The sequence below is a fragment of the Lipophrys pholis genome (assembly GCF_963383615.2).
Source record: "Lipophrys pholis genome assembly, chromosome: 12".
Taxonomy (NCBI): domain Eukaryota; kingdom Metazoa; phylum Chordata; class Actinopteri; order Blenniiformes; family Blenniidae; genus Lipophrys; species Lipophrys pholis.
Window position 1 is genome coordinate 23,258,372 of NC_137641.1, and position 16,034 is coordinate 23,274,405.

The window sequence follows — 16,034 nt, forward strand, 5'->3', positions numbered from 1 at the left end:
CACACACACACACACACACACACACACACACACACACACACACGCATCCTTTTTTTCTTCTTCTGCCGACTCACAATAAATCATCAAATCAGTGATTAGGGTTAGGGTAATTAGGGAGACAGCTCTACAAATTGATTTTAGTATGAATGTAACACAATAACACGACACAAAGTAAATGGTGCGTGTTTATTTCTATGTTTTGAGTAGACGTTTAGCAGAGGCAGCACATTTTGGACAGCACAAATCTGCTTTTCACAGCTCCCCCTGTTTCCTTCATGCAAGACTGCTGCATCATTGTATAGTTTAATATGATGTTACAGTACTCTTTACTCTACACTACTCCATCTTTTCTGTCTAGTGTTAGTGGAAGTAAAATAAATGTGCATCTGCTCATTTTGTTCATATTCTGGCCCTGGAAGTGTACTCTGTTGTTAACATTGTTGCTTCTCAGTCATTGCTGTGTCGCTGTGGTTTCATGTTTATGGTTTCTGTCTTCTGTTCCAACAGCAGGTTGTCCGGCAGGATTTGTGTTACACTCTGATCTAACAAGCCAGCTGTAGCCGGCTGCAGCGACCTTATCCACGTGAGGACTCCACGGAGAGTCATGAATGGAAATGTTTTTACTGGTGTGCAGAAAAAAAATTACATTTAGGTCTGAAACTGTGTGTCTCTGCACTGATAAGGCTGTTATTATGATATACTTTCCCTCTCTTGCGTGGCTTCATTCTTGCTACACTGCTGTAAAGAAGAGTCTGGTGAAGGACTCCACCTGCACAATGCTTCAAAGTTGACATGTCGGCCTTTCGCATAGTTTAGACACTAACCGTAAGGATTTGCTGTTGTGATGTTGATGAAACAGAAACCCAGCTGACACCAAATACCAAAAATAAAAGGTGAAACACCGACGAGCAGCGAGAGTCGAGGGACAAATGAGAAGAGCAACAGGCAAACAGAACTTGAAAGATTACAGGCGCCCCGACACTAACACACGTAGGGACGGTGCAGCTATACACACTGGAAGTGGGAGGCAATAATCAAGGGTAATGAGAGGAGGTGAGGGAACGCAGACAGGACAGAAGAACAGAACAAAAAGACACTGATCTGAACACAGACAGGGAACGTGAAACCAGACGTTTATACGGTGACTAAAACCCAAACCATAACAGAACCACAGGTGAGGTGAGAACACCAGGAACCATGAGGAAGTGTAAGTCATGAAAACAAAGCAAAAGAGGTCCTCCTATTTGCAGCTGTATGGTTCTGCCTGTCCTAATTTGGAGTGAGGCATTATCATTTTGCACCAATAATGTAAAACTTGACAATAATGAAATGATCTAGTTCATTTTATGTGGGGCTGCAACAAATGAATATGCAAATATTCCATTCACTATATCTATTTTTGATAAGCAAACTGAACAAAAACTGTAGAAAATTACATTTTATCAGCGAAGAATGGTGTCTTATTTATGGATTACATTATTGGATGCAGTTATGGCATTCTCTCAGGATCTTTTTAGTCTTACTTCAAAAATAGAATAACCAACCAATAAGTAGGCAACTAATTTAATAAACCATTGGCTCAAATATTTTATTACACTATTCAGTGTTACTATTAAATCATTGTCACCCAAGCAAGACTAACTAATCGTACTTTATTAATCCCCTTGGGGAAATTCCTTTCCCCTGCCCACATTGCCCAATCCTATATCTAGGCGCTCCAGGGATCTGATAGGGGGCTCATTGATTCGAACCTGCAAACTCCTAATTCCCATATTCTGAAGTTTACTGAGATAATGTGTTAAAAACAGTTTTTAAGTACTTCTTTTTTTTCATTTTCAGGTATTTAATCTTCATAACATAACATAAAATATAAACAATATAATTGTTGGATGATCACTCAGATCTTGTTTTTTTTATGTTGAGTATTTGACAATCTTCATTGAAGACTGTTGCAGATTTTTGTCATGGTAACAGATGACCTGCTGCATTTAACATGGTCACTTAAAAGACAACTTTTTATTTTAACAGCTATCAGCATTTGCGCTGTTATTAATGTGCTTTTTTGTTTATTCTTGCTTTTTAGTAAGTTAAGAAATAAGAAAGCAAGAATTTTCTTTATGTTTTTTAGTTTTGTCAGTTTATTCTTTTGTAAAAACACCTCTATCTCATAGTTACAGCCCATTTCTTCATGCAAATTGAGATAGAAATGCAAATTATCCTTCTTTAGCACCACGGATACGCTATTTAGACATCATGATGTATTTGTGGAGGTGAAAAACAGAAAAAAACGGAACTGTTTCCAAATTTTAAAAAAGATTGTTAATTCTCAGAGCAAGGTTTACAAAAAAATGTATTGGCCAACCAAAATCTTGCCCTATACAAATGATTAACAAACTGTGGGGACTACTGCAGCAAATATGTTAACATCAGCGCATTTGTTGCCCTTGCAAACCTTTTTTATTATAGGTGCGGACACACAACATTTTATTTGTGCATGTTTTGAAATAAGAACCAGCCAGGTAATCATCTGAGAGACAGCACATTTATCTGATCAAGATAAAGAAGTTGTTGTCTTACCGGGGGATTTGTTTATCACCACATCATGAACACCAATATAATCACAGCCACGCGTCTACAAACCAAAAATAATGAAATAAATAACACAAACGCAGAAATAAGGCACAATTGTAATAATGTTTAGACGGAGGCGAGAAGGTGTGTTCCTCTGCGTCGACTCTTTCTCCGTGTAACGTCACAGTTGGCCGACGCATTATTTCCAGCCTTCTTCCTAGACTTTTTTTTTTCCCTTTTTTTTTTTCATGTGGGCTAACGCACGCGCGCGCGCGCACACACACGTACACACTCACACACAGACATACACACACACACACACACACACACGGGCCACTGTAATTTCGGAATCTGCCCTTGTATATGGCGGAGGAAAATTTCCACCGGAGGAACCGCAACACGAGCCCGGTGCGCGAGGCGTCACGGAGCGGCTGCACGGAGCGGCTCGAGCCTCGGATCATCATTACGCCATTACGCTTTCCTAAAATGTAACGTCGCGAGCCGCGGTGTGACGGTGGGGGGGGGGAAAGAACCCCACCGTGCTGAAAATTTTTTTTTGTATCATTTGGAATTTCTCATAACTAATTCACATTTTTCTTTTTTTTTTTTTTTTTTTTTTTTTTTTTTTTGGGAGGAAGCAGTTGTGCAGTCACCTCTGGTCGGGGAGGCAAGATTTCAGGAGCGGGTAGCCTGTTTTCGCACGAGCTGCATCGTTTTTGGAGGTATGTCAAACCCTTGTGTGTTTTTTTTTTTTTTTTTCTCATTTAAAAAATCTTAAATTTGAGAAATTTCACAAGCGGATGTTAAGTTTTTCAGCCCCCCTCCAGGGTAGAAACAACACCGAGGAAGAGGTAGGGGGGGGGGGGTCTCTTTTCCCTGCCTGCCACTAAACCAGGTGCAGCCATCTGAAATAGACCTAATCTGTTGATGTTTTTTTTTTTTTTTTTTTTTTTGGAGTGACTAAATTTTATAATGAAGTTTCTGTGAAACTGCTGCCTGCTCGTCGGTGCTCACAGTTTCTCCTCATATACCACCACGGCAGCTATAAAAGATGTATAGAGAGATAGATATACATTCTGCAGGAGTAAAAAAAAAAAAAGAAAAAAGAAGAGGGGGGACCGGGCGATATAGTGGCAACATGAAGGACGATGAGGGGAGGAACAATCTGAAACACAAAAACCTCCTGCAGCCATGTTTTTGTGAATTTTTCCTGCAAATTTGAGCACACAGCTCCGGAGTTGCTTCCGCGGCTCTTGGCTCCACACCAAGCCCACTTTCTGCTCGTACTTGACGGCTGGCAGCTGCTCGCAGGTAGACCAGAAAAACCAATCAAACTGTCGTCATGTCAAATTTCAATCGGACTTTTTTTTGGGGGGGGTTATTTTTTTTTTATTTATTTTTTTTTTTGGGGAAGGGGGGAGATAGAGGATTTTAAATCTGGCTGCACGCTGGCGCCACCTGTAGGTGGTCTTTTTTTTATTTATTTATTTTTTATTTTTTAAACGGGAGAAATTCTAAATTGTGACGAGACTAGTTGAGAGACTAGTAATTTGAGGTTGTGTGGTAGTTTAGGGTGATGTGTTACATGCTTTTAGAGGTGAATATGAGGAAGTAGGTATGGGCTTTTATGTGTCTTTCAATGCATTTGACACGATTTTCAATGACTTGCAGATGTTTTACTTACTTCAAAATATATGTTAATATATATATATATTGTGTCTGCCTTCACACACAAAAAAAGCCTTTTTAATCTGTAGTATCACTAAACGCTTCCTCGTTTAATCTGCTTCAGTTGGTGAAGGGTTAAGTTTTTTTAAAGGGCAATTTATTTGTCAAACCTTGTAACGTCTCAGGGATAAACGCTTGAAAAAAAAACCCCAAAAGAAGCCCATCCTCTGTCTTTTTAACACACATCAGCTGCATTCTTGTTCTTCTCCCTTGTTTGTTTTTGTATGAATGTTTATGTGTGCTCAGCTAGAAGTTATTACTTAGTAAATTAAAAATAAATCATTTCCAACTTTTAATTCTGGGGATTGGAAATGTTTAGGTGGGGGGGGGGGGGCTATCCAAAGTGAGCTGAACAGCACTGGAAAAGAAAATGAAAAGAAAGAAAAAAAAAACACCCTATGTCAGCATAATTTGAGGGCAGGAAAAACAATCACAACCAGTGCCTCTCTACTGTTTATATTAATCCTGCAGACGCCAAACAGTTTCCCATCTTGCACGGCTTGCTTTTATTTTAATGTAAGGGAAACTGCAGAGGCCATTTTGCTGTGGGTAATTTTAATGCTGACCTTCAAATCTGTATTCATTCAAATCAGGGAGCTGGTGGAAATTGTATGGCGGCTATGCAAAAATCCGGGTGTAAATTCTGACCTTTGCTTAAAAAGTCTAATCAAAATGCAGGAGTTTCAGTTGAAGTACAGAATTGGAGAGCGGCAACCAGTGTCATGAGTTTAATAGGGTTGGATCAGTGTGTGAGTGATGGGAATGTTTATATGCAGAATACCTGAAGGACCAAGTAATAAGTTATAAAGCTCTCAGGAATAGTGCTGCAGTGTTTAGGGGGGGGAGAGAGGAAGAAAAAAGAAAAAAGGCACCTGATTTGGTTAATGGGGCTTGTATTCAAAGTTCTCATTTTGAGTAAGGTAAGAGGAATGCTGCTCTGTCTGTACTTTAATCAACAAAAGCTTTGTTTCACTGAGCGTATTTGGGGTGAATAGTTTGGATGGGGAGGTGAAACTTGTCCCTCCAGGCTCAGATAAACACAAGATGGCGAAGGGATCATATCACAGCCTGCGGGTTACAGGCTTTAAAGCAGAGCCGCTCCTCTAATTGTTATAAACTTTGTACAAGGTTTCACTTTTTGTTTAAAGGTTAAGCCGGGTTTTTTTTGTTTTTTTTTTGTGCCTTTGATGTTTGGCCGTTTCCTTCTCTTTCCTTTTGCTTAATGCCTGATTACAGATTCAGTTTTTGAATGAGTCTGGAAAAACATACATCCCTTGTAAACACAGTGAACACCTTATGTTCTCTTATTTTCTTAGTGGCATGTTGGAGATGTCTGAAAATGGCTTCAGTTAAATTGGTCTCCGGGGAATGGCTTTTCAGGGGTTGGGAGTGCTGCATTAAAAAAAAAAAAAAAAAAAAAATTCTGTGCATTCTGCACATATTTTTCCTGCCTCTTCCTTTGTAAAAATGAACCTTATTGGTTTCATGAATAATGCATGGGGATGTTCAATTGCTGCAGCAATGAAAATTAGGCCTGTTTACGTGCAGTGGATATATACACAGATGCTTTTTTTCTTTTTTTTATTATTATTATTTTTTGTACTTGACCATTTCTGGAGGTGTAGAGCAGAGCCTGAGTAGCTTTTCTGAAAACACAAATTTTCAGCAAAGCAAATCTCATTTCTTTGAGTGAAAAGAGGAGGGGTGCACCTCCCGCGGGTTTAATGAATCCATAAATCACAATAGTGCCAGGTTTTGCTGCGCCTGCGTCAGTGTGCAGTGTAATTTTGATTTTCATCAAAAATTTAATCTGCCAGCCTACAAGGGTTTAGCAGCAGTCCGGATGCAGCCCTGAATTTCTAATTTTAGGGCCCTGATCTTTCAGGATTTATTTTTGTATAATTCAAGTCTGCTTTTCAATATCTCTTGTTATTAAATTTTAATTCGTGGCATTAACATATAGATTGAAAAGGTTTTTATGGGGTTTTTTGAGTGTATGCTGATGGAATTTTACTAGACGACACAGTTTCTTTTTCCAGAGCATCCCATATATCTGTGTGTCTGAGAGGGAAGTGGGGTGGGAGTGTGTGTGGATGTAGGGTGGGGTGAGGTTGGGTGGGCGGGGGGGGGGGGGGGGGGGGATTCATCCATTTCTCTGCATTATTGCTTTTTGAAATCATTGGTCATACACCATCTTGGTAGACGTTTATTAAAGGGGACAGGGAAATGTGCATTTGATTAAAGAAACGGGGAAAGCAAAGCATTTAGTGTGAAACAGGTTTTGGTCAACCCTTGCTCCTCGTCACTGACTCTGCGCTGGATAATACAAACATGCAGTCAAAGCAGTGATTGAAGTGACCCCCCCTTCCCCTCCCAACCACCACTACCCCTCCTCCATCTCCCATTTTAGCTGATTCCTATTTTTAATCCCTCCAGAGTGGAAACATTTTCATGAGCCTTAAACAAATTTGTATTTTATATTTGGAATCTCTCTTCCACCCTACTTAACTTGCAGAGCACAGAGATTTTTTTTTTTTTTTTTGGCAAAGCGAGGCACAATTCAAAGTAAGAAAATCTCTGTAGATTTGAAGCAGATAATTTATTTTTTTTGTTCCCTAGTATCCAAGCACATTTGATTGATTTACTACATTATTGTGCAGAGACAGATACAGGACTGCCCAAATATAGGGCAATTATTTTAAGTACTTCGGCTAAGAGCTGAATTCTGAACAGAGGTGGGTCCTAGAGATGCTTTTTTTTTTTTTTTTTTTTTCTTGTTTGCCTAACCTACTTGGTTTTTTTTTGTCAGTTTTTTTTTTTTTTTTTTTGCAGCCCTAGATACATTTAGCACAGTGACATAATGGTTAACGCAGTGGTTTATATGCAGGGATTGACATTTTCAAACCCAGCCGAGCCCAATGGCTTAAAGAAAGTTACTGTAATAAATTGACATAAATCACATGTTCCCTCCCTTTTCACTGTCCCTTTGGTACTGATACTATCTATACATGCTTGATATCCAAAAGGCATTTGATAATTTGATTCAATCATGTTTCCTGCTCTTGTTCTATTCTTTATCTTAGTTGGTTTAGGTTGCGCTTTATTTGAAAGGAACATCAAGCACATGTGCATCTGGTTTAGATTTTCGTCCTGCCATGATGGTGTAGGTTACAGCATATCAGAAGCCTCACACTATTAAAAAAAAAAAAAAAAGAGCATAAGGCCAGATGGCTAATTTTGCATTTTGACTTTAATTAGAGGAAAATAGTGAACAACAGGCTTTTCTCTTTCTTTCTTATATTCAGGGTATGCATTAAGAAAGGATGGTATTACACGGGTGACTCAGGGGACCAATCTATTTCAGATACACTTGTCTTTGCCGTCACTTTAATTATAGATGGGAAATTTTTATTTTTTAAAAAAAAAAACACTTCCAGAAAACAAGGGTCAGTTGTTATGATTATGCTTTTTTTTTTTTTTAAAGCGGAAATGAGATGCAATGCTTCATCTCCCCCACAGTAGGGTAAACTCAAATCAATCAGGAGACGATCAATACCAGCCGATATCCATTAAGAAGAAAATCATAAAATAGGTGAAGCACGGACTTTTTCCACATTGATTTTTTTTTCCCAGCTCAGTCCTGAGCTTTTGTTTGCCGTTAGTATGCTCTGAACAAACATAATTAAGAGAATTTCTCTTTCCTTTTATAAACAAAGACAGATTTAGCTGTTTGTGTGTGTGTGTGTGTGTGTGTGTGTGTGTGTGTGTGTGTGTGTGTGTGTGTGTGTGTGTGTGTGTGTGTGTGTGTGTGTGTGTGTGTGTGTGTGTGTGTGTGTGTGTGTGTGTGTGTGTGTGTGTGTGTGTGTGTGTAACATTTAAAACAAATGAAGGTCCTGCATTCAGAACCTTGAGTACAATCACCACTAAAATACATTTTCAATATCAAACGTGCTCCTGCTGCAGTAAAATCTCTGATGCAAGTCGGTATTTATGCATTCACATAGTCAAAGTGTTGAAGTGTATTTTTTATTTCCATTCGAAGAAGAATAAACCTTAAGATGTTCCAGGTAGTTTTTAACGGGGGGGCCACGTCCCCTCTGAGGGTCACTAATAAATCTGGGAGGCTGTGACATGATTTATAGTCCAGGAAAGACAAAAAAAAAAAAACACAGCGTCTGTTCTGCAACATAAATATGTTTTCAATTTTTGCGGAAGTTTCTCTAATCATTGCTTTTCGTACATTAATGGACAATTTTCCCACTGTGTGCTTCAAAGGATTATTTAAATGAAACCATCTGAGAAGGGAAATGTATTTTAAATGTGGAACAGAGTTTATAGAGACTCCGGTCTGTTTGTGAGGGAACACGAGCCAATTGTTCGGGAACTGTTTTTGCAATTTTAACAATGAGGTATATTTTGTTAGATTATTTTATGAGTTTTCTCTCTGGATAGGTTGATTAAATTTGCAAAAGCAAGCACAGAGGGGAATCAAAAAAAGTTCTTTAACAGGAAGGATAGGTCTGTCCGTGTCAGATTAAGTCCTCCGTATTTTCTGGTAAACAAAAGTTTTAAAGTCTCGGGTTAGTTTGACATCTTTGTCTCAGCTGAATATAAACAAAACGAGTCATCCGTGCTCCGACTCGACACCTTTTATATCTGCTGAAGAAAGATTTTTAAAGCTTCTATACCTCGAAATCATCATTTTAGACACTGAGTTTCTGGCTCACCTGGCCAGCTGAGATTTGACTGACAATGTCAGTTTTTAACACTCCAGTAGCAACCAAATGTCTGCTACCAAGTATTTATTTGAGTTTGTGTGACGAAAACGTACAAATACTCAGTAAAATGTAGGCAGGTTGCGCTTACATACTGAGTGTGCTATAGCAGGCGGCATTTCTATTGTTTTCCCCCTTTAATCTTTTTAAAAAGAAAACTCCATAAGAATACACTTCTAACTTTACAGGCAAACTGCTCCCACGCCACAAAGGATTGAAGTGGGCTTCGTTTCTGTTTCAATAGTGTTGTTTTTTTTTTTTTTTTTGCTTTTAAAAATATGAGCTCTGTATTGTTGCTACTAGCCTCTGCTGCAGTTTGAAGCAGGCACACGTGAGCAACTCAAACACGATCTCATGACTGCATCAACACCTACCAGCAGCCACCTGGAAGTGCGTCCACTTTCCTCCACTTTAAAGTGTTATTGTGTTACACGAATACACAAAGTGCTGCCGTCGTTACACCGCGTAACAAAAACATCCAAAATGTATAATCTAATCAGAATGAAAGTATAAAAAGATGCATTTCAGTATGGAATTTATTACCCAAAAATGTGTTTTAATTGATAAGTAATTGAAGGTTTACTATGTGTGCAACAAATTTAACTACGCAAACATATCCTCGGGTTTTGTAAATGTCTTCAGACTGAACGATTTGATTCTGATTCTCCTTAGAACAGTGAATTCACCATTTCATAGCCGCAACATCACAGAAAGCTAAAGCACCACCCATGACGTGGGTCTGTTCTGATAGTTCCATTTTTGAGTTTGAGACGAAATGAATGTGGAAACGTTATTGTCGCTTCACATTGTGCATTCTCTATGGTCGTGGTGTAACGGATTGAATTTAGTCCGTGTGTCCTGTGGATGTGGAAGAGAGGGTTGAGTCAAAGTTTTTCACAATAGAAGTGCAGTTTAACAACAGCAGTTGGTATTTAGCTATTACAGTTTCTTAAACGTGGGAGGATCTGTAACGTACGGAAGAGTTTTAGGGCCACTGAAGAAAAAAAAAATTCGGAGGCTAAAAAAAAAAAAAAAAAACCTTCGTGACCCCAGAAAAAGTCGAAAATCAAAGTCGAGATTTTTTTTTCGGAGGCTAAAAAAAAAAAAAAAAACCTTCATGCCCCAGAAAAAGTCGAAAATCAAAGTCAAGATTTTTTTTTTCACAGTGGAAAAAAAAGTCCGTCTATCCACATGCCAGCGCATGTGACTGCTTCCTCAAAATGCATATCAGGCGGTTTAATGAAGTGATGAAAAGACGCTTCAGGACAGAATCTAGCTAATAAACACGGTGCAGTTATCGTCAGTATCAGGACGAGAAGAGACAGAGCAGCCTGCTGCCTTGTTCCGTCGCGGAAGTTCGTCGAGTACGAAGGACAAAGGCACGGATCCCGGGCTGCTTATTTAAATGTGTTCTTATTAATCAAGGAAATCCTGTGTAAAATCACATGTCCATAAGCAGTAAGCAACCCGATATGGTCAGAATTAAGTGATTTAATGTGAATTCACATCTACGGGCAAAAGATGAGGGACGGATAGACGGTCTCTCCGTGAAAAAAAAAAAATCTCGACTTTGATTTTCGACTTTTTCTGGGGCCGCGAAGATTTCTTTTTTTAGCCTCCGAGTTTTTTTTTTTTCTTCAGTGGCCCTAAAACTCTTCCGTAGTAACGGCTACATTATAGAGAGAAAATTTGCTGAAATGACGTGAAAAAGAGTTGTGGATGATATTAAAACCTGCTGGTTTTTTGATTTTTACAAAAGAATCCTCCCTCTTTTTCGGTACTTAGTCGAAGCAATCTGAGCGCCAAGTTGCTGAGTGGTCGCTGGCTGAGTTTCTCCAACCTTTACACACCTGGATTTGGACCGTTTTATCGCTCGCTTCCTGGCAGACGCTCGCCGGCTCCACTAGAGTGGATGGGACGCGTCGCTGAAGTGCCATCTTCAAGTCTCTGCACAGATGTTATGTGGGGTTTAAGTCTGCACTTTGGCTTGGCCACTTGGCGACACACTGGAACCTGTCCTCGAGCCACTCCAGTGTCTTGGCGTTGACTTTTTCCTCATGTGCTCCTCTAAATGCCATTTGGCAAACTCCAAGTGGGCTTTTAAATGCCATTTTACTGGAGGGTCGCTCTCGTCTCATCGCCCCGTTATGAAGCAGCGATTGAAGTCGTGCTTCCAGCAGTCTCTAGCAGATAACTTTTGATGCTTCACAAAGTGTCCTGATGGCGCCGAACTTCTTCTCTTTTACAGTTCTTGCGAATGCTGATTACAAATTATGGAAATCTTTTATCGGTTTAAGATAAACTGTTACAAGCGGAATTTTACGAAGATTCTCAGTCGTGCTGTGAATAATGTGATCAGTGCATCTTTTTCAATGCTGATAATTCCGAAACGTCTGATTTCGTGTGGCCTTCATTTGGTTTAACTGAAACTGAAACTGTGCTTACTGTAAAATTTACACCCACACACTTTATTTTCCATCCAGCTATTTTTTTAAAAAGTCCACATCCTTTTATTTATTTATTTTTTTTTTTAGAAATTAATTATGTATACGTGAACCATATCTCATCATTAAGCCGAAGCATTAGTTGTTTTCTCTCACTTACAGCTGCATCTATAACGTTTGAAGATTATTTCGTTCTGATTATTATTATTATTATTTTTCCACTTTTTTTGCTCCCTGCAGTTTCTCATGTCAGAGACAGAAAGTGGGCAAAAAGTCTTGAATGTATTTTTGAAATAATTCCTAACTTGGATCAACACGTTGCTCGAAGAAGCACCAATCAGCGTTGCTTAGTGTGACGCCTCAACTCTTGACGATCCGTCTGGATGTAACATTTTAATAGTGGATTTTATAAAAATGCCACGGATTACCTCTCATTTTGCTGTCGTCGTTCATGAGACGGAGGAGCTCGGCTTCACCCTAAACAAACCTCAAAATGTGTATTTATGATCCTTCGACACTGCAGAACAGAAAGTAAAACATCTAAACCTGAAATAGCAAAAACACAAATCAAACATTTAGGTATATCAATATTTGAGATTCGCTTTGGAGAATTGAATAGGAGCATCTTTTTAAATGAGTGTTTGTACATAAACTTTATATTACATTTTGAAAAGCCCCATAAAAGCTGTATTGAAGCATGTTTATATGCGAAGGTTGAAAAAGGTCCTTCAGGCCTGTTGAGTGTTGCACACCCGGCACGGTGCTGCTGACAGGACTTATTTATTTATTTATTTTTTGATTTAATACAATTTTTTATTTCATAGCAGGTGTAGGTATAAGCTGTTTGAGTTGTAAACCTTGGATGCTTTGCGTGAACATCATGCACTTCTCGGGCCCGCTCGCCGAGGCTTGTTGCTCGCGTGTCATATCCAAAGAAAGGTGTATTTGGGCTATGAAAAGGCTTGTTGTTGCTGTATTGGTGCGCTATTATTAGAAGACCAATTTTCCCTCTTTCCATAATATCAGTCGTCCTGGCATAACTCTGTTTTGCTTGGTTGCATTTTGAGCACATTCTCTTGACAATGCCTTTTATAGCTGTGTGCTGAAGTGGCAAGTTGTGTAATTTAGATATTTCCGAAACTGGAGCATTTGGGTGCCACAACGCTGTGGAATTTATACCATCAAAGGTCACTTTTGAGCAGTTAAGCCACTCTTTTCTTCACAGCTAAAGTTAAATTGCCCCCCTCCCCGTTCTCAAAATGACACTGCCACAGATATATTACTTCTGATATCTCCTATACATTTTGAGCTCTTTCCTGTGTGCAGAGAAAGAAGATGATCCTCATAGTTTGGGTCTTTATAGTCTTTATTTGTCAGATTCAAGCTGCTGCTTCTTTCTCTTTGTACGTGAACGCTGTACTTAAAAGCTGACATCGAAGCACAGCTTTTTTTTTTTTTCCTTTCTTTCTTTTTTTTGGTATGGAGTGTGTTGCCATGGCAGTTTGGAAAAACTGCACATTTATGTTTGACCCGGTACTGAGCTTTAATCCTGTATATCGGCTGCAAGTCATGCAATAATTAGGACCGCATATTCTGACAGAGCACTTAAGTCTTCACTTCTCTGTTGGTCACACAGAAGCACAGTCTCAGAGGAGGTGGAGTCATGAGTGCAAAAGAGGCAGCCAATCCTGTGAAGGAGCAGGCAGACGGAGGGAGCGCCGCCACAGATGCCCCCACCAAGGCCACCAGTCCGCCACCTGTCACAGTAAAGAAAGAGCCTGGGACGTCGGAGACGAGCAATGGGAAAGTGGGTGATGCCAACCCTGCTGAGATCTGTGTTGTCATTGGAGGGAATGATGGAGGAGCCAGTGGAGGCGGATCCCGTAGAGCCCAGACCGAGGGTATGTTTGCCCTTGGTACTCCTCCTCCAACGAAGAGCACAGACTCGTGCATAGGTGTGTGTGAATGTACATGTGGACGTTTACGTGCATTTGCTGACTGCAATCGTGCCTGGCGTCTCTCGACGCTGACCTCGCTTCCTTACTTTCAAAAACAGCTTTTAAAATTGACATTTACCCAAAAAACAAAATAAGAAAGAAAATTCAACATCAAGTGTCACCCGCTGGAAACGTTTTTTCTGGTTAAAATAACTCACAAATGTCAGTGCGAGGAGGTCTTTTCTTTCTGTTTTTTTGGGTTTTTTTTTTAACAACTTCTTTCATTAAAAAGAACTGGCCTCTATGAAAACCATTGACACCATGCACTTGCTGTTGAATTTTTTAAGATGTAATTTTCCAATCCTGTGAGCACAAATGAAATTTCTTTCACCTCGTGTTGAGGTGGCAGCTGAAATCTTAAAGATGGATGTTTCTAAAGCTGGCTGAGCAACACCGATGTACATGCCTTACAATTGTAACTTTTGTGGGAACTGGGGAAGATGAGTTGTTTTTGTAATTTGGGTGAGTTGGGATATAAAAACACTTAAAAATAACTTGTGGGTGTCTAATTTGATAAATGTGAGTGCTGTATCTAGCATTAGTGGTGAGTTTATTAGGCATCAAGGTTAAATGATATAGTAAAGCCCTTCAATAAATCATTTTATGAAGGTTATGTTTCTAATAGTTTGTAACTTTTGAAAAAACACAATAAAAATGAGAGGATTAGAGGTCACCAAAATAATTAAAATTGTCCAAAACTAATGTCAAAAACACTTTATCAACTTTACAAAGAGTAGTTACACAGTAGAAATACCAGGTTGAGTCGATTTCCAGGTATCAACTCAAGTGTTAATATTTCTAACTAAAGTACAAATAGATAAGAAACTTCAGTAATTAAACTTGGATATTCTTTTTTTCAATTTTGGTTTATATAATCGAGACTATTACGTGTATATAGATATTTTCTTTTTCATCATTGCATGACTGCACAAGTCCTTTGCGCATTCATTTGTCCAACGCACATACGACCAGTGCAAAAAGATAATAGAATTTGTAGAATTATAATGAATAAGAGGGACTTCTGACCACAGCTAAACAGTGTTTTGACAGGGAGAACTGAGATGACTGACAGTGAAATGCTGTTTTTGGAGCAGATTTCAAAGCAGCAACACCAAACTCTCCTTATAAAACTGAAGTTGGCTCAATGACCAGAAATCTAATCATTTTTAATACCTTTGTAATATGAGGACATTCAGACTTTGTAGTTTTTGTTCCTGATTAAGTAAATAAGTGAAATGTGTGACTGTACTGTCCACACTATACTTTGCACCCGAGTAAAGCTTCGTCTGAAAGACGGGGGGAAAAAAAAAAGGGTCCAGCAACTTGCTGTTCCAGAACCATCTGTCAATTTGTTGCTCAGCTCTGATCATCGTGCTTTTAGCTCATTATTAGTCTTCTTTGTTTTCTTCATCAAACTCATCATCCACAGATTATCTGCATTTCTCCAGTCACTCACAAGTTTATCAGACTACGAACTCTCTCTGTTGATCTGTTCCCACTTTCTGCCCTATAGAATTTTTTTAGTCTCCGTTCAAATTTTGCTGTTTCACTTTTTCCTTTTAGCCACATTCTGCTTGTGTTGTCAGTCAAATACAGTTTTGATGGAGGTTTTAATCTCCCAGATGATATGCGAGTTATAATCTGGAAAATACCGCATTTGTTCTTGGAAACATTTTGTGGCATAAACGTAATAGTGCTTGTGCTTAATTTGGAGCGTGTGCACTTTTGCCATCTATGGAATGTATTACTATGATCAAGATGTATCTGAGCATTTAAACTACTTAGATTTTCCTCAATAATTTAAGCCAACGGAAAAAAAAATTAGGGATAGTTTAAAAAAAAAAAAACAGTCTATTCATGCCCAATGTGTACATTTACCGTTGCTCTCTACATTAAGTTGAATAATATCCTGTGAGTTGAGCAAGTCACTGTGAAAAATGTTCATTACTAAAACATGAATTGGTTTAACAAACTAATATTCCTCATTTGCTGATTAATCACACGCATCTCCACTGGAAATTAGTTGTTGAATATTCCTTAATTAGTCATGAAATCAGTGTTAACTCATCCAGCTCACCAGTTTTGTTGTGAATCCTCCCTTTTTATTTTAGCAATAGAAGAAGCGCAAAGGTCCAAGTGGCATCATGAAGAAGTAAAAACTAAGATGTCTATCTGTCACTGCTATGTAATGAGGATTACTTAGGGGGTTAAATGGGACTATGAATCTACCAATCATGCAGTTCTCAGGATGCTCCCACTTCGCCTTTTTTGACGTCATTGTGGCATTTTTGTACAGGTTCATATGTGTGTGGGGTTTGCGGAAAGAAGTACAAGTATTACAACTGCTTTCAGACGCACGTCAGGGCACACCGAGGTAAGATATTCCACTTTTGTTTATATGTGTTTTGGTCCCTTTGAAAAGCAGGAAAATAACTGACTGCTGTGTTTTTGTCTCCTGACAGTATGGCCTTGAAATTATTCACTTGCTCAGCATGAGTCACACATATGGCCTGTTTTGG

The 16,034-nt window shown here is 39.0% G+C and overlaps 1 protein-coding gene across 1 annotated transcript in view; it reads left to right on the top strand.

Annotated features, from left to right (window-relative positions):
- Positions 1-3,232: 3,232 nt before the first annotated feature.
- Positions 3,233-16,034, top strand: part of znf618 (zinc finger protein 618) — a 38,731-nt gene continuing 25,929 nt past the window's right edge. The window contains exons 1-3 of the mRNA XM_080476707.1: positions 3,233-3,293; positions 13,155-13,473; positions 15,812-15,889. Of these exons, the coding sequence (XP_080332833.1) occupies positions 13,182-13,473; positions 15,812-15,889 (370 nt within the window). The 5' untranslated portion in view covers positions 3,233-3,293; positions 13,155-13,181. The remainder of the gene's footprint in view (positions 3,294-13,154; positions 13,474-15,811; positions 15,890-16,034) is intronic.